The sequence below is a fragment of the Lampetra fluviatilis genome, chromosome 73, assembly GCF_964198595.1.
Source record: "Lampetra fluviatilis chromosome 73, kcLamFluv1.1, whole genome shotgun sequence".
Taxonomy (NCBI): domain Eukaryota; kingdom Metazoa; phylum Chordata; class Hyperoartia; order Petromyzontiformes; family Petromyzontidae; genus Lampetra; species Lampetra fluviatilis.
In genome coordinates, this window is record NC_136347.1 from 884,396 (window position 1) to 910,834 (window position 26,439).

The following is a 26,439-nucleotide window of genomic DNA, read 5'->3' on the forward strand; positions in this document are numbered from 1 at the left end:
GGCCATTTCCTTTTCCCAGTACACGTGGGGTGTCAGTCCAGGCGCAGAGTTCCGACGTTTCGCTCCCTCCTCCTCGACCTCGACTCGACTCAGTCGCGATGGCAGAAGCCGTAGACCGGTTCAAGCACCGCTTACAGCAGCAGGTGAGGCGTGAGAATGGCGGGTGATGTGGGTCTCTGTGTGGTGAGTCTGTGGGTCTCTGTGTGGTGAGTCTGTGGGTGTCTGTGGTGAGTCTGTGGGTCTCTGTGGTGAGTCTGTGGGTCTCTGTATGGTGAGTCTGTGGGTCTCTGTGTGGTGAGTCTGTGGGTCTCTGTGTGGTGAGTCTGTGGGTGTCTGTGGTGAGTCTGTGGGTCTCTGTGGTGAGTCTGTGGGTCTCTGTATGGTGAGTCTGTGGGTCTCTGTGTGGTGAGTCTGTGGGTTTCTGTGTGGTGAGTCTGTGGGTCTCTGTGTGATGAGTCTGGGGGTCTCTGTGTGGTGAGTCTGTGGGTCTCTGTATGGTGAGTCTGTGGGTCTCTGTATGGTGAGTCTGTGGGTCTCTGTGTGGTGAGTCTGTGGGTCTCTGTGTGGTGAGTCTGTGGGTCTCTGTGTGGTGAGTGTGTGGGTCTCTGTGTGGTGAGTCTGTGGGTCTCTGTGGTGAGTCTGTGGGTCTCTGTGTGGTGAGTCTGTGGGTCTCTGTGTGGTGAGTCTGTGGGTCTCTGTGTGGTGAGTCTGTGGATCTCTGTGTGGTGAGTCTGTGGGTCTCTGTGTGATGAGTCTGTGGGTCTCTGTGTGGTGAGTCTGTGGGTCTCTGTGTGGTGAGTCTGTGGGTCTCTGCGTGCTGAGTTTGTGGGTCTCTGTGTGGTGAGTCTGTGGGTCTCTGTGTGGTGAGTCTGTGGGTCTCTGTGTGGTGAGTCTGTGGGTCTCTGTGTGGTGAGTCTGTGGGTGTCTGTGTGATGAGTCTGTGGGTCTCTGTGTGGTGAGTCTGTGGGTCTCTGTGTGGTGAGTCTGTGGGTTTCTGTGTGGTGATTCTGTGGGTCTCTGTGTGATGAGTCTGTGGGTCTCTGTGTGGTGAGTTTATGGGTCTCTGTGTGGTGAGTCTGTGGGTCTCTGTGTAGTCAGTCTGTGGGTCTCTGTCTGGTGAGTCTGTGGGTCTCTGTGTGGTGAGTCTATGGGTCTCTGTGTGATGAGTCTGTGGGTCTCTGTGTGGTGAGTCTGTGGGTCTCTGTGTGGTGAGTCTGTGGGTCTCTGTGTGGTGAGTCTGTGTGGTGAGTCTGTGGGTCTCTGTGTGGTGAGTCTGTGGGTCTCTGTGTGGTGAGTCTGTGGGTCTCTGTGTGGAGAGTCTGTGTGGTGAGCCTGTGGGTCTCTTTGTGATGAGTCTGTGCGTCTCTGTGTGGTGAGTCTGTGTGGTGAGTCTATGGGTCTCTGTGTGGTGAGTCTATGGGTCTCTGTGTGGTGAGTCTGTGGGTCTCTGTGTGGTGAGACTGTGGGTCTCTGTGTGAGTCTGTGGGTGTCTGTGTGGTGAGTCTGTGGGTCGCTGTGTGGTGAGTCTGTGGGTCTCTGTGTGGTGAGTCTATGGGTCTCTGTGTGGTGAGTCTGTGGTTGTCTGTGGTGCGTCTGTGGGTGTCTGTGGTGAGTCTGTGGGTCTCTGTGTGGTGAGTCTGTGGGTCTCTGTGTGGTGAGTCTGTGGGTCTCTGTGTGGTGAGTCTGTGGGTCTCTGTGTGGTGAGTCTGTGGGTCTCTGTGTGGTGAGTCTGTGGGTCTCTGTGTGGTGAGTCTGTGGGTCTCTGTGTGGTGAGTCTGTGGGTCTCTGTGTGGTGAGTCTGTGGGTCTCTGCGTGGTGAGTCTGTGGGTCTCTGTGTGGTGAGTCTGTGGGTCTCTGTGTGGTGAGTCTGTGGGTCTCTGTGTGGTGAGTCTGTGGGTCTCTGTGTGTGAGTCTGTGGGTCTCTGCGTGGTGAGTCTGTGGGTCTTTGTGTGCTGAGTCTGTGGGTCTCTGTGTGGTGAGTCTGTGGGTCTCTGTGTGGTGAGTCTGTGGGTTTCTGTGTGGTGAGTCTGTGGGTCTCTGTGTGGTGAGTCTGGGTCTTTGTGTGGTGAGTCTGTGGGTCTCTGCGTGGTGAGTCTGTGGGTCTCTGTGTGCTGAGTCTGTGGGTCTCTGTGTGGTGAGTCTGTGGGTCTCTGTGTGGTGAGTCTGTGGGTCTCTGTGTGGTGAGTCTGTGGGTCTGTGTGTGAGTCTTTGGGTCTCTGTGTGGTGAGTCTGTGGGTCTCTGTGTGGTGAGTCTGTGGGTCTCTGTGTGGTGAGTCTGTGGGTCTCTGTGGGTCTCTGTGTGGTGAGTCTGTGGGCCTCTGTGTGGTGAGTCTGTGGGTCTCTGTGTGGTGAGTCTGTGGGTCTCTGTGTGGTGAGTCTGTGGGTCTCTGCGTGCTGAGTTTGTGGGTCTCTGTGTGGTGAGTCTGTGGGTCTCTGTGTGGTGAGTCTGTGGGTCTCTGTGTAGTGAGTCTGTGGGTCTCTGTGTGGTGAGTCTGTGGGTCTCTGTGTGGTGAGTCTGTGGGTGTCTGTGTGATGAGTCTGTGAGTCTCTGTGTGGTGAGTCTGTGGGTCTCTGTGTGGTGAGTCTGTGGGTGTCTGTGTGATGAGTCTGTGGGTCTCTGTGTGGTGAGTCTGTGGGTTTCTGTGTGGTGATTCTGTGGGTCTCTGTGTGATGAGTCTGTGGGTCTCTGTGTGGTGAGTTTATGGGTCTCTGTGTGGTGAGTCTGTGGGTCTCTGTGTAGTCAGTCTGTGGGTCTCTGTCTGGTGAGTCTGTGGGTCTCTGTGTGGTGAGTCTATGGGTCTCTGTGTGATGAGTCTGTGGGTCTCTGTGTGGTGAGTCTGTGGGTCTCTGTGTGGTGAGTCTGTGGGTCTCTGTGTGGTGAGTCTGTGTGGTGAGTCTGTGGGTCTCTGTGTGGTGAGTCTGTGGGTCTCTGTGTGGTGAGTCTGTGGGTCTCTGTGTGGTGAGTCTGTGTGGTGAGTCTGTGGGTCTCTTTGTGATGAGTCTGTGCGTCTCTGTGTGGTGAGTCTGTGTGGTGAGTCTATGGGTCTCTGTGTGGTGAGTCTGTGGGTCTCTGCGTGGTGAGTCTATGGGTCTCTGTGTGGTGAGTCTATGGGTCTCTGTGTGGTGAGTCTGTGGGTCTCTGTGTGGTGAGACTGTGGGTCTCTGTGTGAGTCTGTGGGTGTCTGTGTGGTGAGTCTGTGGGTCGCTGTGTGGTGAGTCTGTGGGTCTCTGTGTGGTGAGTCTATGGGTCTCTGTGTGGTGAGTCTGTGGTTGTCTGTGGTGCGTCTGTGGGTGTCTGTGGTGAGTCTGTGGGTCTCTGTGTGGTGAGTCTGTGGGTCTCTGTGTGGTGAGTCTGTGGGTCTCTGTGTGGTGAGTCTGTGGGTCTCTGTGTGGTGAGTCTGTGGGTCTCTGTGTGGTGAGTCTGTGGGTCTCTGTGTGGTGAGTCTGTGGGTCTCTGTGTGGTGAGTCTGTGGGTCTTTGTGTGGTGAGTCTGTGGGTCTCTGCGTGGTGAGTCTGTGGGTCTCTGCGTGGTGAGTCTGTGGGTCTCTGTGTGTGAGTCTGTGGGTCTCTGCGTGGTGAGTCTGTGGGTCCCTGTGTGGTGAGTCTGTGGGTCTTTGTGTGCTGAGTCTGTGGGTCTCTGTGTGGTGAGTCTGTGGGTCTCTGTGTGGTGAGTCTGTGGGTTTCTGTGTGGTGAGTCTGTGGGTCTCTGTGTGGTGAGTCTGGGTCTTTGTGTGCTGAGTCTGTGGGTCTCTGTGTGGTGAGTCTGTGGGTCTCTGTGTGGTGAGTCTGTGGGTCTCTGTGTGGTGAGTCTGTGGGTCTGTGTGTGAGTCTTTGGGTCTCTGTGTGGTGAGTCTGTGGGTCTCTGTGTGGTGAGTCTGTGGGTCTCTGTGTGGTGAGTCTGTGGGTCTCTGTGGGTCTCTGTGTGGTGAGTCTGTGGGCCTCTGTGTGGTGAGTTTGTGGGTCTCTGCGTGGCGAGTCTGTGGGTCTCTGTGTGGTGAGTCTGTGGGTCTCTTGTGTGGTGAGTCTATGGGTCTCTGTGTGGTGAGTCTATGGGTCTCTGTGTGGTGAGTCTGTGGGTCTCTGCGTGGTGAGTCTGTGTGGTGAGTCTGTGGGTGTCTGTGTGGTGAGTCTGTGGGTCTCTTTTTGGTGAGTCTGTGTGTCGCTGTGTGGTGAGTCTGTGGGGGTCTCTGTGTGGTGAGTCTCCACTGACTCATTCACCTGCTCACTCACTGAACGACCAACTGGTCGACTAACCCACTCACTCACCCACTCACCCACTCACCCACCCACTCACTCACCCACCCACTCACCCACCCACCCACTCACCCACTCCCTTACCCACTCACTCACCCACTCACTCACCCACCCACCCACTCAATCACCCACCCACTCACCCACTCCCTTACCCACTCACTCACTCACCCACTCACTCACCCACTCACTCACTCACCCACTCACCCACCCACTCACTCACCCACCCACTCACTCACCCACTCACCCACCCACTCCCTTACCCACTCACTCACTCACCCACTCACTCACCCACTCACTCACTCACTCACCCACTCACCCACTCACTCACCCACTCACTCACCCACTTACCCACTCACCCACTGGCTCACTCACTCACCCACTCACTCACCCACTCGCTCACTCACCCACCCACTCACCCACTCACTGACTGGTCGACTCACCCACCCACTTGCGTCAGGATTTGGAGATCAGCCGTCTCTCGGCCGAGGTGTCGTCCCTGCGTGGCGCCGTGGTGGACGCCGGCGGCGCCACCGAGTCGCCCCAAGCTCCTCCGGGGGTGGAGCGTCTCCTCGAGGAGAACGGGAAGCTGCAGTATCGCCTCCGCCACCTCAAGCGGGTGAGGGGCACCGCGGTTGGCTGCTGTGCCAGGCTAGGTGCATGAGGAGGAGGTCACGAGACAGACCCGGCAGGTGCCGTGGGTTGACTGCTGTGCCAGGCTAGGTGCAGGAGGAGGTCACGGGACAGACCCAGCAGGTGCCATGGGTTTACTGCTGTGCCAGGCTAGGTGCAGCAGGAGGAGGTCACGGGACAGACCCGGCAGGTGCCGTGGGTTGACTGCTGTGCCAGGCTAGGTTCAGGAGGTCACGGGACAGACCCAGCAGGTCCCGTATGTTGACTGCTGTGCCAGGCTAGGTGCAGGAGGTCACGGGACAGACCAAGCAGGTGCCACAGGTTGACTGCTGTGCCAGGCTAGGTGCAGGAGGTCACGGGGACAGACCCAGCTGGTGCCATGGGTTTACTGCTGTGCCAGGCTAGGTGCAGGAGGAGGTCACGGGACAGACCCAGCAGGTGCCATGGGTTTACTGCTGTGCCAGGCTAGGTGCAGGAGGAGGTCACGGGACAGACCCAGCAGGTGCCATGGGTTGACTGCTGTGCCAGGCTAGGTGCAGGAGGAGGAGGTCACGGGATAGACCCAGCAGGTGCCATGGGGTGACTGCTGTGCCAGGCTAGGTGCAGCAGGAGGAGGTCACGGGGCAGACCCAGCAGGTGCCATGGGTTGACTGCTGTGCCAGGCTAGGTGCAGGAGGATGAGGTCATGGGACAGACCCGGCAGGTGCCATGGGTTGACTGCTGTACCAGGCTAGGTGCAGGAGGAGGAAGTCACGGGACAGACACAGCAGGTGCCATGGGTTGACTGCTGTACCAGGCTAGGTGCAGGAGGAGGTCACGGGACAGACCCTGCAGGTGCCGTGGGTTGGCTGCTGTGCCAGGCTAGGTGCAGGAGGAGGAGGTCACGGGACAGACCCGGCAGGTGCCATTGATTGGCTGCTGTGCCAGGCTAGGTGCAGGAGGAGGAGGTCACAGGATTGACCCAGCAAGTTCCGTGGGTTGACTGACTGAGGTGTCTGGCCCAGATACTCCACCTGTCCACACAGGGCATGGGCTTGGTGCTTGAGCCCTGGATCTGGGTGTCTCTCTCCGTCTCTCTCAATGGGTTTGTCATGGCCGTGTCGCAGACACTGAGATCCTGGGTTCAAGCCCTGGCTCTGGGTGTCTCTCGGTGGGCTCGTGACGGACGCGTCAGAGCCGCTGAGGTGCTGGGTTGGAGGTTTGAGCCCTGGATCATGATCACCACCAACACATTCACAACCACGTCACCATCGGTTTTATTGACATCGTCAGAACCACCACTGCATCTTCACAATAACTCACTCACCCGTCCACCCACCCACTCACTCATTCATTCAACCACTCATCCACTCATCAACCCATCCACCCACCTACTCCCTCACCCACCCACCAACTCACCCACCCACCCACCTACTCACTCACTCACCCACCCACCCACCCACCTACTCACTCACCCACCCACTCACCCACCCACCCACTCACCCACCCACCCATCCACCCACCTACTCATTCACCTACCCACTCACCCACCCACCCACCTACTCACTCATCACCCACCCACTCACTCACTAACCCACCCACCAACTCACCCGCCCACCCATCAACCCACCCATCAACCCACCCATCCACCCACCCATCCACCCACCCACTCACCCACCCACCCACCCACCCACCCACCCACTCACTCACTCACCTACCCACCTACCCACTCACACACCCACCCACCTACTCACTCACCCACCCACCAACCAACTCACCCACCCATCCACTCACCCACCCACCCACCTACTCACTCACCCACCCACCCACTCACCCACCCACTCACCCACTCATTCACCCTACCCACTCATTCACCCACTTATCCACTCATTCACCCACTTATCCAATCACCCATCCACCCACCCACTCATTCACCCACCCACTCGCTCATTCACCCACTCACCCATCCACTCACCCACTCACTCACCCACTCACTCATTCACTCACCCACCCACTCACTCATCCACTCACTCACCCATCCACCTACCCACTCATTCACCCATTCATCCACTCACTCACCCACTCATCCACTCACTCGCCCACCCACCCACTCACCCACCCATCCACTCACCCACCCACTCACCCACCCACCCACCCACTCACCCACTAACCCACCCACCCACTCACCCACCCATTTACTCACTCACCCACCCACCCACTCACCCACTCACCCACCCACTCACCCACCCACCCACCCACTCACTCACTCACCCACCCACCCACCCACCCACCCACTCACCCACCCACCCACTCACTCACCCACCCACCCACCAACTCACCTACCAACCCACCCACTCACCCACCCATCAACCCACTCACCTACTCACTCACCCACCCACCCACTCACTCACCCACTCACCCACCCATCAACCCACTCACCTACTCACTCACCAACCCACCAACCCACCCACCAACTCACTCACCCATCTACCCACGCACTCACCCACCCATCAACCCACCCACCCACTCACCCACCCACCCAGTCACCCACCCACTCACTCACTCACCCACCCATTTACTCACTCACCCACCCACCCACTCACCCACCCACCCACTCACCCACCCACCCACCCACTCATCCACCCACTCACTCACTCACCCACCCATTTACTCACTCACCCACCCACCCACTCACCCACCCACCCACCCACTCACCCACCCACCCACTCACCCACCCACCCATCCACCCACCTACTCATTCACCTACCCACTCACCCACCCACCCACCCACCTACTCACTCATCACCCACCCACTCACTCACTCACCCACCCACCAACTCACCCGCCCACCCATCAACCCACCCATCAACCCACCCATCCACCCACCCATCCACCCACCCACTCACTCACCCACCCATCCACTCACTCACTCACCTACCCACCTACCCACTCACACACCCACCCACCTACTCACTCACCCACCCACCAACCAACTCACTCACCCACCCATCCACTCACCCACCCACCCACCTACTCACTCACCCACCCACCCACCCACTCACTCACCGACCCACCCACCCACTCACCCACCCACTCACCTACTCATTCACCCTACCCACTCATTCACCCACTTATCCACTCATTCACCCACTTATCCAATCACCCATCCACCCACCCACTCATTCACCCACCCACTCGCTCATTCACCCACTCACCCATCCACCCACCCACTCACTCACCCACTCACTCATTCATCGACTCACTCATTCACCCACTCACTCACCCACTCACTCATTCACTCACCCACCCACTCACTCATTCACTCACTCATCCACTCACTCACCGATCCACCTACCCACTCATTCACCCATTCATCCACTCACTCACCCACTCACTCACCCACTCACCCACTCACCCACCCACCCACTCACCCACCCATCCACTCACCCACCCACTCACTCACCCACCCACTCAATCACTCACCCACCCATTTACTCACTCACCCACTCACCCACTCACCCACTCACCCACTCACCCACCCACTCACCCACCCACCCACTCACTCACTCACTCACCCATTCATCCACTCACTCACCCACTCATCCACTCACTCGCCCACCCACCCACTCACCCACCCATCCACTCACCCACCCACTCACCCACCCACCCACCCCCTCACCCACCCATTTACTCACTCACCCACCCACCCACCCACTCACCCACTCACCCACCCACTCACCCACCCACCCACCCACCCACCCACCCACCCACCCACTCACTCACTCACTCACTCACTCACTCACTCACCCACCCACCCACTCACCCACCCACCCACCCACCCACCCACTCACCCACCCACCCACTCACTCACCCACCCACCCACCCACTCACCCACCCATCAACCCACTCACCTACTCACTCACCCACCCACCCACTCACTCACCCACTCACTCACCCACCAACTCACCCACCCACCCATCCACCAACCCACCAACCCACCCACCAACTCACTCACCCATCTACCCACGCACTCACCCAACCATCAACCCACCCACCCACTCACCCACCCACCCAGTCACCCACCCACTCACTCACTCACCCACCCATTTACTCACTCACCCACCCACCCACTCACCCACTCACCCACCCACCCACCCACTCACCCACCCACCCACCCACTCATCCACCCACTCACTCACTCACCCACCCATTTACTCACTCACCCACCCACCCACTCACCCACTCACCCACCCACCCACTCACCCACCCACCCACTCACTCACCCACCCATCCACCCACCTACTCATTCACCTACCCACTCACCCACCCACCCACCCACCTACTCACTCATCACCCACCCACCCACTCACTCACTCACCCACCCACCAACTCACCCGCCCACCCATCAACCCACCCATCAACCCACCCATCCACCCATCCACCCACCCACTCACTCACCCACCCACCCACTCACTCACTCACTCACCTACCCACCTACCCACTCACACACCCACCCACCTACTCACCCACCCACCAACCAACTCACTCACCCACCCATCCACTCACCCACCCACCCACCTACTCACTCACCCACCCACCCACCCACTCACTCACCGACCCACCCACCCACTCACCCACCCACTCACCCACTCATTCACCCTACCCACTCATTCACCCACTTATCCACTCATTCACCCACTTATCCAATCACCCATCCACCCACCCACTCATTCACCCACCCACTCGCTCATTCACCCACTCACCCATCCACCCACCCACTCACTCACCCACTCACTCATTCATCGACTCACTCATTCACCCACTCACTCACCCACTCACTCATTCACTCACCCACCCACTCACTCATTCACTCACTCATCCACTCACTCACCGATCCACCTACCCACTCATTCACCCATTCATCCACTCACTCACCCACTCATCCACTCACTCACCCACTCACTCACCCACTCACCCACTCACCCACTCACCCACCCACTCACCCACCCATCCACTCATCCACCCACTCACCCACCCACCCACTCACCCACCCACTCACTCACTCACTCTACCCACCCATTTACTCACTCACCCACTCACCCACTCACCCACTCACCCACCCACTCACCCACCCACCCACTCACTCACTCACCCACCCACCCATCCACTCACCCACCCACTCACCCACCCACCCACTCACTCACCCACCCACCCACCAACTCACCTACCAACCCACCCACTCACCCACCCATCAACCCACTCACCTACTCACTCACCCACCCACCCACTCACTCACCCACCAACTCACCCACCCACCCATCCACCAACCCACCAACCCACCCACCAACTCACTCACCCATCTACCCACCCACTCACCCACCCATCAACCCACCCACCAACTCACCCACCCACCAACCCACCCACCATCAACTTGCAGGCCAACCTCTGACTTCCCTCCGCAGTGTCTGAGCGACGAGGTGACCAAGCAACGGCCTCAGCCAACCTCCACCTCCTCCACCTCCTCCTCCCCCGCCACCGGTCCCCACGGCGACCGCGACGGTCTCCACGGCGACCGCGAGGCTCCCCACGGGGACCGCGACGGCGGCGACGGAGCCGACGTGGACGGGGGGATGGTGAACGTCGCCGCACGACTCGCCGCGGCGTTCGCCAGCGCCGTGAGCGCCGCCTTCCCCGGCCTCGCCGTGCCTCCCGTGGCCATCGCTCCCTCGAAGCCGCAGCAGCAGCAGCAGCAGAAGCAGCAGCAGCACGAGCAGCAGCAGGAGCAGCGCCTCGCCGATTACCAGTGCAACAGCGCCATGGCAATCGCGCAGGTCAGCCGCTATCATCGCGGTGTTCACGCAGAGACCCACAGAGACCCACAGAGACCCACAGACTCCTACACAGAGAGACCCACAGACTCACCACACAGAGACCCACAGACTCAGCACACAGAGACCCACAAACTCACCACACAGAGCCACAGACTGCCACACAGAGACCCACAGACTCAGCACACAGAGACCCACAGACTCACCACACAGAGAACCACACACTCACCACACAGAGACCCACAGACTCACCACACAGAGATCCACAGACTCACCACACAGAGACCCACAGAGACCCACAGACTCACCACACAGAGACCCACAGACTCACCACACAGAGAGACCCACATACTCACCACACAGAGACCCACAGACTCACCACACAGAGAGACCCACAGACTCAGCACACAGAGACCCACAGAGACCCACAGACTCACCACACAGAGACCCACAGACTCACCACACAGAGAGACCCACAGACTCACCACACAGAGACCCACAGACTCAGCACACAGAGACCCACAGACTCAGCACACAGAGACCCACAGAGACCCACAGAGACCCACAGACTCCTACACAGAGAGACCCACAGACTCCTACACAGAGAGACCCACAGACTCACCACACAGAGACCCACAGACTCACCACACAGCCACAGACTGCCACACAGAGCACCCACAGACTCAGCACACAGAGAACCACACACTCACCACACAGAGACCCACAGACTCAGCACACAGAGACCCACAGACTCACCACACAGAGAACCACACACTCACCACACAGAGACCCACAGACTCAGCACACAGAGACCCACAGACTCACCACACAGAGACCCACAGAGACCCACAGACTCACCACACAGAGACCCACAGACTCACCACACAGAGAGACCCACATACTCAGCACACAGAGACCCACAGAGACCCACAGACTCACCACACAGAGACCCACAGACTCACCACACAGAGAGACCCACAGACTCAGCACACAGAGACCCACAGAGACCCACAGACTCACCACACAGAGACCCACAGACTCAGCACACAGAGAGACCCACAGACTCAGCACACAGAGACCCACAGACTCACCACACAGAGACCCACAGACTCACCACACAGAGACCCACAGAGACCCACAGACTCACCACACAGAGACCCACAGACTCACCACACAGAGACCCACAGACTCACCACACAGAGACCCACAGACTCACCACACAGAGACCCACAGAGACCCACAGACTCACCACACAGAGAGACCCACAGACTCACCACACAGAGAGACCCACAGACTCACCACACAGAGACCCACAGACTCACCACACAGAGACCCACAGACTCACCACACAGAGACCCACAGACTCACCACACAGAGAGACCCACAGACTCAGCACACAGAGACCCACAGACTCACCACACAGAGACCCACAAACTCACCACACAGAGACCCACAGACTCAGCACACAGAGAGACCCACAAACTCACCACACAGAGAAACCCACAGACTCACCACACAGAGACCCACAGACTCACCACACAGAGACCCACAGACTCAGCACACAGAGATACCCACAAACTCAGCACACAGAGAGGCATCTGAGTGACTGTGACTTTGACCTCTGACCTCCGACCCCCAGCTGCTGAAGGCTAAAGGTCAGAAGGTCAGCCCCAAGGACGTGGGGGCGGCTATTGTGAGTCACCTCCCGGCCAGCGACCTGGTGGAGCGCGTGGAGGTCGTGGGCCCAGGTCACTCACCCCTCACCACTCACTCACCCTCACCACTCACCCTCACCACTCACCCTCACCACTCACCCTCACCAGTTACTCACCACTCACCACTCACTCACTCACCCTCACCACTCACCCTCACCACTCACTCTCACCACTCACCCTCACCAGTTACTCACCACTCACCCTCACCAGTTACTCACCACTCACCCTCACCAGTTACTCACCACTCACCCCTCACCACTTACCACTCACCCTCACCACTCACCCTCACCACTCACCCTCACTCACCCCTCACCACTCACCCTCACCCTCACCACTAACCCTCACCACTCACCCTCACCACTCACCCTCACCACTCACCCTCACCAGTTACTCACCACTCACCCTCACCACTCACCCTCACCAGTTACTCACCACTCACCCTCACCACTAGCCCTCACCACTCACCCTCACCAGTTACTCACCACTCACCCTCACCACTCACCCTCACCAGTTACTCACCACTCACCCTCACCACTCACCCTCACTCACCCCTCACCACTTACCACTCACCCTCACCACTCACCCACTCACTCACTCACCACTCACCCTCACCACTCACCCCCACCACTCACCCTCACCACTCACCCTCACCAGTTACTCACCACTCACCCTCACCCTCACCACTAACCTTCACCACTCACCCTCACCACTCACCCTCACCACTCACCCTCACCAGTTACTCACCACTCATCCTCACCACTCACCCTCACCAGTTACTCACCACTCACCCTCACCACTAACCCTCACCACTCACCCTCACCACTCACCCTCACCACTCACCCTCACCAGTTACTCACCCTCACCACTCACCCTCACCAGTTACTCACCACTCACCCTCACCACTAACCCTCACCACTCACCCTCACCAGTTACTCACCACTCACCCTCACCACTCACCCTCACCAGTTACTCACCACTCACCCTCACCACTCACCCTCACTCACCCCTCACCACTCACCACTTACCACTCACCCTCACCACTCACCCACTCACTCACTCACTCACCACTCACCCTCACCACTCACCCTCACCACTCACCCTCACCAGTTACTCACCACTCACCCTCACCCTCACCACTAACCCTCACCACTCACCCTCACCACTCACCCTCACCACTCACCCTCACCAGTTACTCACCACTCACCCTCACCAGTTACTCACCACTCACCCTCACCCTCACCACTAACCCTCACCACTCACCCTCACCACTAACCCTCACCACTCACCCTCACCAGTTACTCACCACTCACCCTCACCACTCACCTTCACCAGTTACTCACCACTCACCCTCACCACTAACCCTCGCCACTCACCCTCACCAGTTACTCACCACTCACCCTCACCACTCACCCTCACCAGTTACTCACCACTCACCCTCACCCTCACCACTAACCCTCATCACTCACCCTCACCAGTTACTCACCACTCACCCTCACCACTCACCCTCACCACTAACCCTCACCACTCACCCTCACCAGTTACTCACCAGTCGCTCACCGCTCACCACTCACCACTCGCTCACCACTCACCACTCGCTCACCACTCACCACTCACCACACACCACTCAGCGCTCACCACTCAGCGCTCACCACTCACCACTCAGCGTTCACCAGTCACCACTCATCACTCACCGCTCAGCGCTCACCACTCACCACTCAGCGCTCACCACTCACCACTCAGCGCTCACCAGTCACCACTCATCACTCACCGCTCAGCGCTCACCACTCACCACTCAGCGCTCACCACTCACCACTCGCTCACTCAATCACAACTCACTGCTCATCGCTCCACTCGCACCAAGCACGGACTCTGTGGGTGAGTGGGTGAGTGGGTGGGTGGGTGAGTGAGTGAGTGGGTGGGTGGGTGGGTAAGTGAGTGAGTGGATGGGTGATGGAGTGAGTGGATGGGTGAGTGGATGGGTGAATGAGGTGAGTGGATGGTGAGTGAGTGGATGGGTGAGGGGGTGAGTGAGTGGATGGGTGAGTGAGGTGAGTGGATGGGTAGGTGAGTGAGTGGGTGAGTGATTGAGTGGATGGGTGAATGAGTGGATGGGTGAGTGATTGAGTGGATGGGTGAATGAGTGGATGGGTGAGTGAGTGAGTGGATGGGTGAGTGAGTGAGTGGATGGGTGAGTGAGTGAGTGGATGGGTGAGTGAGTGGATGGGTGAGTGAGTGAGTGGATGGGTGAGTGAGTGAGTGGATAGGTGAGTGAGTGGATGGGTGAGTGGATGGGTGAGTGAGTGAGTGGATAGGTGAGTGAGTGGATGGGTGAGTGGATGGGTGAGTGAGTGGATGGATGAGTGGGTGAGTGAGTGAGTGGGTGAGTGAGTGAGTGGATGGGTGAGTGAGTGGATGGGTGAGTGAGTGGATGGGTGAGTGAGTGAGTGGGTGAGTGAGTGGATGGGTGAGTGAGTGAGTGGGTGAGTGAGTGAGTGGATGGGTGAGTGAGTGAGTGGATGGGTGAGTGAGTGAGTGGATGGATGAGTGGGTGAGTGAGCGAGTGAGTGGATGGGCGAGTGAGTGGATGGGTGAGTGAGTTGAGTGGATGGGTGAGTGAGTGAGTGAGTGGATGGGTGAGTGAGTGGATGGGTGAGTGGATAGGTGAGTGAGTGGATGGGTGAGTGAGTGGATGGGTGAGTGAGTGGATGGGTGAGTGAGTGAGTGGATAGGTGAGTGAGTGGATGGGTGAGTGGGTGGGTGATTGTGAGCGCGTGGGGCTCCAGTGGGGTGTGCGCCCCCTGACTCCCTGACCCCCTGACCTCTGACCCCGCTGTCCTCCGTGCAGGCTTTATCAACGTGTACCTGGACACGGCGTTCCTCGCGCGCCAACTCACACGCCTCCTCCTGCACGGAGTGAGCCCCCCCAACACCGGAGCCCGCAAGAAGGTGGGTGGGTGGGTTGGTGGGTGGGTGAGTGGGTGGGTGTGTGGGTGTGTGGGTGGGTGGGTGGGTTGGTGGGTGGGTGGGTGGGTTGGTGGGTGGGTGAGTGGGTGGGTGGGTGGGTGGGTGGGTGGGTGGGTGAGTGAGTGGGTGGGTGGGTGGGTGAGTGAGTGGGTGAGTGGGTGGGTGGGTGGGTGGGTTGGTGGGTGGGTGGGTTGGTGGGTGGGTGGGTGGGTGGGTGGGTGAGTGGGTTGTGTGGTGGGTGAGTGGGTTGTGTGGTGGGTGAGTGGGTTGTGTGGTGGGTGAGTGGGTTGTGTGGTGGGTGAGTGGGTTGTGTGGTGGGTGAGTGGGTTGTATGGTGGGTGAGTGGGTGGGTGGGTGAGTGGGTGAGTGGGTGGGGGTGGTGGGTGGGTGGTGGTGGGTGGGTGGGTGAGTGGGTGGGTGGGTGGTGGGTGGGGGTGGGTGGGTGGGTGGGTGGGTGAGTGGGTGGGTGGGTGGGTGGGTGTGGGTGGGTGGGTGGGTGGGTGGGTGGGTGGGTGGGTGGGTGGGGTGGGTGGGTGGGTGGGTGGGTGGGTGGGTGGGTGGGTGGGTGAGGTGGGTGGGGTGGGTGGGTGTGTGGGTGGGTGGGGTGGGTGGGGGTGGAGTGTGTGGGTGGGTGGGTGGGTGAGTGGGTGGGTGGGTGGGTGGGTGAGTGTGGGGTGGGTGGGTGAGTGTGTGGGTGGGTGGGTGGGGTGGGGTGGGTGGGTGTGTGTGGGTGGGTGGGTGGGTGGTGGTGGGGTGGGTGGGTGGGTGGGTGGGTGGGTGTGTGGGTGGGTGGGTGGGTGGGTGGTGGGTGGGTGGGTGGGTGGGGGTGGGTGGGTGGTGGGGTGGGTGGGTGGGTGGGTGTGGTGGGTGGGTGGGTGAGTGGGTGGGTGGGTGGGTGGGTGGGTGTGGGTGTGGGGGTGGGTGGGTGAGTGGGTGGGTGGTGGTGGGGTGGGTGGGTGAGTGGGTGGGTGAGTGGGTGGGTGGGTGGGTGAGTGGGTGGGTGGTGGGTGGGTGGTGGGTGGTGGGTGGGTGAGTGGGTGGGTGGGTGGGTGGTGTGGGTGGGTGTGTGGGTGGGTGGGTGGGTGGGTGGGTGGGTGGGTGGAGTGGGTGAGTGGTGGTGGGTGGGTGGGGTGGGTTGTTGTTAATGTTATCGTTGTTGCTGATTGCTGTTGTTGTTGGTGGTGATTGTTGTGAATGCTGTTGTTGTCAGTGTTAATTTTGTTGTTTGTTGTTGATTGTCGTGGTTGTTGATGCGGTGGTGCTTATTGTTGTTGATGTTGTTGTTGTTGTTGTTTTGGTTGTTGCTGTGGTGGTTGTTGATGTGGTGGTGCTTATTGTTGTTGATGTCGTGGTTGTTTATGTTGTCGTGGTTGTTGATGCGGTGATGCTTATTGTTGTTGATGTTGTTGTTGTTGTTGTTGTGGTTGTTGTTGTTGTGGTTGCAGGTCGTCATCGACTTCTCCTCCCCGAACGTGGCCAAGGAGATGCACGTGGGTCACCTCCGCTCCACGATCATCGGGGACAGCACCAGCCGCCTGTACGAGTTCCTGGGGCACGACGTCGTGCGGTGAGCGCTCATCCACACGCTCACCCCCTGCACACCCACACACACACACACTCACACGCTCACCCACTCACCCACACGCTCACCCACACGCTCACCCACTCGCTCACCCACACACTCACACACTCACACGCTCACCCACTCACCCACATGCTCACCCACACGCTCACACACACACTCACCCCACACACTCATCCCACACTCACCCCACACTCACACCCCGCTCACCCCACACTCACCCCCCGCTCACCCCACACACTCACCCCACGCTCACCCCACGCTCACCCCCCGCTCACCCCACGCTCACCCCACACTCACCCCCCCCTCACCCCCCCCTCACCCCACACTCACCCCACACTCACCCCCCGCTCACCCCACACACTCACCCCACACTCACCCCCCGCTCACCCCCCGCTCACCCCACACTCACCCCCCGCTCACCCCACACACTCACCCCCCGCTCACCCCACGCTCACCCCACGCTCACCCCACGCTCACCCCCCGCTCACCCCACGCTCACCCCCATACTCACCCCCCGCTCACCCCCCGCTCATCCCACGCTCACCCCCTGCTACAGGCTGAACCACATCGGTGACTGGGGCACGCAGTTCTGGATGCTGACTCACTCACTCATTCACCACACACTCACCCCCTGCTCACCCCACGCTCACCGCAGACACTCGCCCCACACACTCACTCACTCACTCACCCCCAGCTCACCCCCTGCTCACCCACACACTCACCCCCCGCTCACCCACACACTCACCCCACGCTCACCCCACGCTCACCCCCACGCTCACCCCACGCTCACCCCCAGCTCACCCCACGCTCACCCCCTGCTACAGGCTGAACCACATTGGCGACTGGGGCACGCAGTTCGGGATGCTGATTGCCCACCTGGTGGACCGCTTCCCCAACTACACGGAGCAGCCACCACCCATCGCTGATCTGCAGGCCTTCTACAAGGTCACTCACACTCACACATACACACATACATACACACTCACACACACACTCACATACACACACACTCACACACACACTCACATACAACAACAACAACAACAACCGCCATTCGCCACTAAGTGGCGGTGACGTCACCACGACGCTTGTGCCAGGCCATGTGCACCCTGAGGCCACGTGAAGTGTCGAACGCCCGCTGGCAGGAGGTCACGGGTCAGACCCAGGTGCCACGGGTCGACTGACCGAGATGACCGAGATGACTGGCTGATGCACCACCTGTGCCCCCTACTGTGCCAACTTGCTGTGCTTTAGCCACCCGGCGCTCCGCTCGTTGTTGTGAGCGTCGCTCCTCCGCCCTCCGTTGTTGTTGGAGGGCGACTGCCTCCAACTGCCCAGTAGCGTCCTTCACGAGCCTCCTCCACTGAGGCCGATCTTGACACCGCTGGTACCAGTCATCGGCAAGTCCACTCAGCTCCACGTCCTCCTGTACCACATCACTCCATCTCTTCTCTAGCCCGTGCCGCGCCCGTTTAGCCCCCTCGATCCGGCCGAACAAAAGCTGTTTAGGCATGCGGTGGCTGGGCATGCGGGCTACATGACCCAGCCAACGCAGTCTTGCCTGCCGGAGGAGCTCACTGATGGGACTTTGCCCAGATCTTTCAAGGACTTGTGAGCTCCTCACACAATCCAGCCTGGTTAAACCCAGGATGGATCGTAGGCAGGCCAGCCTAAATGTTTCCAACCGGCGAAGATGCTCCACTAGGGGGGTCCATGTTTCGCAAGCGTAGAGAAGGGAGGGAATGACCGTGGCCGAGAAGACCTGAAGCTTCGTGCGGAGCGACAGACCAGGTAGCTTCCACACAGCGTTACGCAACCGATGAAAAGATATTGCCGCTCGACTGATTCGGAGTGAGACCTCTGCTGATAAACTGGAGCCGGTCATAAGCACACTGCCCAGGTATGGGAAACTCTCCACTCTCTCCACAACTGCCCCATCACCGATTGGGAGTTGTGGGGGTGGAGTGCCCGATGGTACAAAATACCCAGGCAGGTGCTTAGTTTTGGTGGGGCTGATGGTAAGGCCCCACTTCTTAGTGGCACGCTCCAGTCTCAGCAGCAGCGTCTCCAACTCCTCTTCTGAATGAGCAGCTATTACCAAATCATCGGCATACATAACGTGGTTGACCAATAGGGAGCCATCGCTTGATCGCACCCGGGCGTCGATCAGCCTCCCATTATATCTGTACCAAATGGAAATTCCCCAGGTACAGCTATTGAAGGCTTCACGAACTTCGCAGTCGAAATAGATGTTAAATAATGTGGGAGCCAGAGGACATCCCTGTCGCACCCCAAGGTGTACAGGGAAAGGCTCCGACTCCCGGCCACGTAGTTTTACCCGGGCCCGCTCACCATCATGAAGGTCCTTACTGATCGTGAGCAGAGGGTCTGGGACTCCGAAAGCACGAAGAACAACCCAGAGCCCAGGCCTACTGATGGTATCATAGGCCTTGACCAGGTCAATAAAGCAGAGATGGAGGTCTTGTTGGAATTCCCTACACCTCTGCTGTAGCAGACGGACAGAAAATATGGCATCTGTACAGGACCGCCCTTTCATGAAACCGCATTGGGGTTCCGTAAGCCCCTCTCCTCAGCGTGCCTAGCAAGGCGATGTTGAATAATCCTTGCCAGGACCTTTCCCGGCACACTGAGGAGTGAGATGCCCCTGTAGTTGTTACAGTCTGTGCGGTCCCCCTTCTTAAAGAGGGGGACCACCAGGGCATCCTTCCAATCCTGCGGTACCCGTCCAGCGGTCCAGACAGTTATGATGTCATATAGGGCAGTCTGTGCACAAGCGCCACCCTCCCTCAGCATTTCGCTTGGGAGATCATCTCTGCCCGGTGCCTTTCCTGGTCTCAGACTCCGGATCGCCTTCAGTACTTCCTCAACAGATGGCACCTCAGCCAGCCACTCACAGGGGGTGACCTCCTCCAATATTTGAGGCACCGCAGCCTCAGCAGGGTTATCCCCACTTTGTGCCATGATGTTTTCCTGGCTGAGAGATTTTCCCTCCCCCAGGACCTCACAGAAATGCTCAGCAAATCTGCAAACCTGTTCCTGGGGGTCGGAGATTGGATCACCGTTTTTTCCCCTAATGATGGTAATAGGTGTGGCGCTGCAGGTTACTTTTTTGATGGAGTTAAATAGTGATTTGTGATCGCAGGCCACTGAGGCAGATTCCATCTCCTCAGCAACCCGCGACCACCACCCATCCTTGCAGCGCCTTACGGCTCTCCGAACCTCCGCGTGAAGGCTGCGGTAAACCTCCTCATTCTCTGACGTGGGACGCTGTAGCCGATGAGAGTGGGCCTGTCGCTTTTTCTCAATTAACCTGAACACCTCCTCTGTCACACACTCACACACTCACACACACACACTCACATACACTCATACACATACAACAACAACAACCGCCATTCGCCACTAAGTGGCGATGACGTCACCACGACGCTTGTGCCAGGCCAAGTGCACCTTGAGGCCACGTGAAGTGTCGAACGCCCGCTGGCAGGAGGTCACGGGGCAGACCCAGCAGGTGCCACGGGTCGACTGAGATGACCGAGATGACTGGCTGATGCACCACCTGTGCCTCCTACTGTACCAACTTGCTGTGCTTTAGCCACCCGGCGCTCCGCTCGTTGTTGTGAGCATCGCTCCTCCGCTCTCCGTTGTTGTTGGAGGGCGATTGCCTCCAACTGCCCAGTAGCGTCCTTCACGAGCCTCCTCCACAGAGGCCGATCTTGACACCGCTGGTACCAGTCATTGGCAAGTCCACTCAGCTCCACATCCTCCTGTACCACATCACTCCATCTCTTCTCTAGCCCATGCCACGCCCGTTTAGCCCCCTCGATCCGGCCGAACAAAAGCTGTCTCACTCCGAATCAGTCGAGCGGCAATATCTTTTCATCGGTTGCGTAACGCTGTGTGGAAGCTACCTGGTCTGTCTCTCCGCACGAAGCTTCAGGTCTTCTCGGCCACGGTCATTCCCTCCCTTCTCTACGCTTGCGAAACGTGGACCCCCCTAGTGGAGCATCTTCGCCGGTTGGAAACATTTAGGCTGGCCTGCCTACGATCCATCCTGGGTTTAACCAGGCTGGATTGTGTGAGGAGCTCACAAGTCCTTGAAAGATCTGGGCAAAGTCCCATCAGTGAGCTCCTCCGGCAGGCAAGGCTGCGTTGGCTGGGTCATGTAGCCCGCATGCCCAGCCACCGCATGCCTAAACAGCTTTTGTTCGGCCGGATCGAGGGGGCTAAACGGGCGCAGCACGGGCTAGAGAAGAGATGGAGTGATGTGGTACAGGAGGATGTGGAGCTGAGTGGACTTGCCGATGACTGGTACCAGCGGTGTCAAGATCGGCCTCAGTGGAGGAGGCTCGTGAAGGACGCTACTGGGCAGTTGGAGGCAGTCGCCCTCCAACAACAACGGAGGGCGGAGGAGCAACGCTCACAACAACGAGCGGAGCGCCGGGTGGCTAAAGCACAGCAAGTTGGTACAGTAGGGGGCACAGGTGGTGCATCAGCCAGTCATCTCGGTCATCTTGGTCAGTCGACCCGTGGCACCTGGGTCTGCCCCGTGACCTCCTGCCAGCGGGCGTTCGACACTTCACGTGGCCTCAAGGTGCACATGGCCTGGCACAAGCGTCGTGGTGACGTCACCGCCACTTAGTGGCGAATGGCGGTTGTTGTTGTTGTGTGTGTACGACTGTGCGTGTACGTGTGTGCGCATGTGTGTGTGCGTGTGTGTGTACGACTGTGCGCGTGTGCGTGTACGTGTGTGCGTGTGTGTGTGTAGGAATCGAAGCTTCGCTTTGACGAGGACCCGTCGTTCCGGAGCCGGGCCTACGAGTGTGTCGTGCGCCTGCAGAGCAAGGAGGAGTCCATCCTGCGCGGCTGGAGCCTCATCTGTGACATCTCACGACGAGGTGGGGGGGGGGGGGTGTGTAGCAGTCGGTGTGTGTGTGTGTGTGTCTGTAGCAGTGTGTCTGTAGCAGTGTGTGTGTCTGTAGCAGTCAGTGTGTGTGTGTGTGGCAGTGGATGTGTGTGTGTCTGTAGCAGTGTGTCTGTAGCAGTGTGTGTGTGTTTGTAGCTGTCAGTGTGTGTGTGTGTCTGTGTGTGTGTCTGGGGAGCGGTAGTGTAGTGGTTAGCGCTACGTTGCGCTATGAACCCGGCGACCCGGGTTCGATTCTCGCTCACGGCCAACACCAGTGACGACTATCTGAACCGGTCCCTGGCCTCCCCTAGGTCGACTCAGCCTCAAATGAGTACCTGGTGCGGTGTGTAAACATCGCCGCTAGGGAGACAAAGGCGGTCGGGCGTGGTGCTGGCCACCCACCCCCTCGTGTACCGTTCTGGCCTTCATAGGTGCTCGCTAACAGCACTTGCCCCTACAGTCTGTTAGAGCTACACGGGAAATCTTTGTCTGTGTAGGTGCTACTCACTAACAGCACTTGCCCCAACAGTCTGTTAGAGCTACACGGGGGATCTTTGTCTGTGTAGGTGCTACTCGCTACTAGCAGCACTTGCCCCAACAGTCTGTTGAGGCTACACGGGGGATCTTTGTCTTTGTGGGTGCTTCTCACTAGCAGCACTTGCCCCTACAGTCTGTTAGAGCTACACGGGGGACCTTTGTCTTTCTGGGTGTTACTCGCTACTAACAGCACTTGCCCCTGCAGTCTGTTACAGGCTACACGGGGGACCTTTGTCTTTGCCCCTTGACCATACTTCCCCGCCCCGGCCACACAGAGTTCCAGAAGATCTACGACTGGCTGGGCGTGCGTCTCGAGGAGCGGGGGGAGTCCTTCTACCAGAGCCTCATGCAGGACGTCGTGGCGGAGCTCAAGCACAAAGGTGCTACAGCTGCTGCACCTGCTGCTACTACAGCAGCTGCTGCTGCTGCAGCTGCTACTACACCAGCTGCTGCTGCTGGTGTAGCTGCTGCTGCTGCACCACCAGCTGCTGCTGCTGCTGCTGCACCACCAGCTGCTGCTGCTGCACCACCACCAGCTGCTGCACCAGCAGCAGCAGCTGCACCACCAGCAGCTGTAACACCAGTGGTGGTGGTGGTGGTGGTGATTGTGGTGGTGACGGTGGTGGTGGTAATGATAGTGGTGGTGGTGACGGTGGTGGTGGTGATGATTGTGGTGGTGGTGACGGTGGTGGTGACGGTGGTGGTGGTGGTGGTGGTGACGGTGGTGGTGGTGACATTAGTGGTGACGGTGGTGGTGGCGGCGGTGGTGATTGTGGTGGTGATTGTGGTGGTGATTGTGATGATTGTGATGGTGATTATTGTGGTGGTGATTGTGGTGGTGACGACGGTGGTGGTGATTGTGGTGGTGATTGTGGTGGTGATTGTGGTGGTGATTGTGGTGGTGATTGTGGTGGTGATTGTGGTGGTGATTGTGGTGGTGGTGATTGTGGTGGTGATCGTGGTGGTGATCGTGGTGGTGATTGTGGTGGTGATTGTGGTGGTGATAGTGATTGTGGTGGTGATTGTGGTGATTGTTGTGGTGGTGATTGTGGTGGTGATTGTGGTGGTGACGACGGTGGTGGTGATTGTGGTGGTGATTGTGGTGGTGATTGTGGTGGTGGTGATTGTGGTGGTGATTGTGGTGGTGATTGTGGTGGTGATCGTGGTGGTGATCGTGGTGGTGATTGTGGTGGTGATTGTGGTGGTGATAGTGATTGTGGTGGTGATTGTGGTGGTGATTGTGGTGGTGATTGTGGTGATTGTTGTGGTGGTGATTGTGGTGATTGTGGTGGTGATTGTGGTGGTGACGATGGTGGTGGTGATTGTGGTGATTGTTGTGGTGGTCGTTGTGGTGATTGTGGTGATTGTGACGACTGTGTCAGGCCTGCTGCAGGAGGACGATGGCCGCCTGGTGTTGTTTGCTCCGGGTGATAGTGGTGGTGATTGTGGTGATTGTGGTGATTGTGATTGTGGTGGTGATTGTGGTGGTGATTGTGGTGGTGATTGTGGTGGTGATTGTGATTGTGGTGGTGATTGTGATTGTGGTGGTGATTGTGGTGGTGATTGTTGCATCAGGCCTGCTGCAGGAGGACGAGGGCCGCCTGGTGTTGTTTGCTCCGGGCTGCTCCGTGCCGCTCACCGTGGTCAAGTCGGACGGCGGCTTCACCTACGACACGTCGGATCTGGCCGCCCTGCGCCACCGCATCCAGACAGAGCACGCAGACATCATCATCTACGTGACGGACAGTGGGCAGGTGGGTGGGTGGGTGAGTGGGTGGGTGGGTGGCTGGGTGGGTGGGTGGGTGGCTGGGTGGGTGGGTGGCTGGGTGGGTGGGTGGCTGGGTGGGTGGGTGGGTGGTTGGGTGGCTGGGTGGTTGGGTGGCTGGGTGGGTGGGTGGGTGAGTGGGTGGGTGAGTGAGTGGGTGGGTGAGTGGGTGGGTGGGTGGGTGGGTGAGTGGGTGGGTGAGTGGGTGGGTGGGTGGGTGGGTGAGTGGGTGGGTGGGTGGGTGGGTGGGTGAGTGGGTGGGTGGGTGAGTGGGTGGGTGGGTGGGTGAGTGGGTGGGTGGGTGGGTGAGTGAGTGAGTGGGTGGGTGGGTGGGTGGGTGGGTGAGTGGGTGGGTGGGTGGTTGGGTGGCTGGGTGGGTGGGTGGGTGGCTGGCTGGGTGGGTGGCTGGGTGGGTGGGCGAGTGTCTGGGTGGGTGGGCGAGTGGCTGGGTGGGTGGGTGGGCGAGTGGCTGGGTGGGTGGGTGGTTGAGTGGCTGGGTGGGTGGGTGGGTGAGTGGCTGGGTGGGTGGTTGAGTGGCTGGGTGGGTGGGTGGGTGAGTGGCTGGGTGGGTGGGTGAGTGGCTGGGTAGGTGGGTGGCTGGGTGGCTGGGTGGCTGGGTGGGTGGGTGAGTGGCTGGGTGGGTGGGTGGGTTGCTGGGTGGGTGGCTGGGTGGGTGAGTGGCAGGGTTCACCTATGACACGTTGGACCTAAATAACTGTGCTGTGTCTGTGGTGTGTGCTGTGCGGTGTCTGTGCTGTGCGGTGTCTGTGGTGTGTGCTGTGCGGTGTCTGTGCTGTGCGGTGTCTGTGGTGTGCTGTGGTGTTGCGGTGTGCGGTGTCTGTGGTGTGCTGTGTCTGTGCTGTGTGCGGTGTCTGTGTGCGGTGTCTGTGTGCGGTGTCTGTGCTGTGGTGTGCGGTGTCTGTGCTGTGCTGTGTGCGGTGTCTGTGGTGTGCGGTGTCTGTGGTGTCTGTGCTGTGCGGTGTTTGTGCTGTGTGCGGTGTCTGTGCTGTGTGCGGTGTCTGTGGTGTGTGCTGTGTCTGTGCTGTGTGCGGTGTCTGTGTGCGGTGTCTGTGCTGTGTGCGGTGTCTGTGGTGTGCTGTGTCTGTGCTGTGTGCGGTGTCTGTGTGCGGTGTCTGTGCTGTGGTGTGCGGTGTCTGTGCTGTGCTGTGTGCGGTGTCTGTGCTGTGCGGTGTGCGGTGTCTGTGCTGTGCGGTGTCTGTGCTGTGCGGTGTCTGTGCTGTGCGGTGTCTGCGGTGTCTGTGATGTGCTGTGTGCGGTGTCTGTGCTGTGCTGTGTCTGTGGTGTGCGGTGTCTGTGGTGTGCGGTGTCTGTGCGGTGTCTGTGATGTGCTGTGTGCGGTGTCTGTGCTGTGCTGTGCGGTGTCTGTGGTGTGCGGTGTCTGTGGTGTGCTGTGCGGTGTCTGTGGTGTGCTGTGCGGTGTCTGTGCTGTGCGGTGTGCGGTGTCTGTGCTGTGCGGTGTCTGTGCTGTGTGGTGTCCGGTGTCTGTGCTGTGCGGTGTCTGTGGTGTGCTGTGCGGTGTCTGTGCTGTGCGGTGTGCGGTGTCTGTGCTGTGCGGTGTCTGTGCTGTGTGGTGTCTGTGCTGTGCGGTGTCTGCGGTGTCTGTGATGTGCTGTGCGGTGTCTGTGCTGTGCTGTGTGCGGTGTCTGTGCTGTGCTGTGTGCAGGCTTCCCACTTTGCGGCGGTGTTCTCTGCGGCGCGCCTGGCTGGCTGGTACCAGGAGGGGGGGGTGCGCGTGGTGCACACCCCATTCGGAGTCGTGCTCGGGGAGGACAGGTGGGAGGGGCACGGCAGGGTCACGGGGGGGTCACGGGGGGGTCACGGAGGGGTCACGGGGGGGTCACGGGTTGGTAGGGAGACACGTTTTGGGATGGGGCGTTGATGTTGTGTATTCTCGTGTGGACCCCCCTAATGGAGAAACTTCGCAGATTGGAAACATTGAGGCTGGCCTGCCTACGATCCATCCTGGGTTTAACCTGCAGGCTGGATTGTGTGAGGAGCTCACAAATCCTTGAAAGATCTGGGCAAAGTCCCATCGGTGAGCTCCTCCGGCAGGCAAGGCTGCGTTGGCTGGGTCATGTAGCCCGCATGCCCAGCCATCGCATGCCTAAACAGCTTTTGTTCGGCCGGATCGAGGGGGCTAAACGGGCGCGGCACGGGCTAGAGAAGAGATGGAGTGATGTAGTACAGGAGGACGTGGAGCTGAGTGGACTTGCCGATGACTGGTACCAGCAGTG

At 59.2% G+C, this 26,439-nt stretch overlaps 1 protein-coding gene across 1 annotated transcript in view; it reads left to right on the forward strand.

Annotated features, from left to right (window-relative positions):
• The window catches only part of RARS1 (arginyl-tRNA synthetase 1), a 33,644-nt gene continuing 7,205 nt past the window's right edge, over positions 1-26,439 (forward strand). Inside the window, exons 1-11 of the mRNA XM_078883859.1 lie at positions 1-143; positions 4,712-4,870; positions 10,326-10,694; positions 12,331-12,439; positions 15,252-15,352; positions 16,816-16,937; positions 17,780-17,900; positions 21,745-21,874; positions 22,695-22,799; positions 23,995-24,173; positions 25,869-25,978. Of these exons, the coding sequence (XP_078739985.1) occupies positions 99-143; positions 4,712-4,870; positions 10,326-10,694; positions 12,331-12,439; positions 15,252-15,352; positions 16,816-16,937; positions 17,780-17,900; positions 21,745-21,874; positions 22,695-22,799; positions 23,995-24,173; positions 25,869-25,978 (1,550 nt within the window). The 5' untranslated portion in view covers positions 1-98. The remainder of the gene's footprint in view (positions 144-4,711; positions 4,871-10,325; positions 10,695-12,330; positions 12,440-15,251; positions 15,353-16,815; positions 16,938-17,779; positions 17,901-21,744; positions 21,875-22,694; positions 22,800-23,994; positions 24,174-25,868; positions 25,979-26,439) is intronic.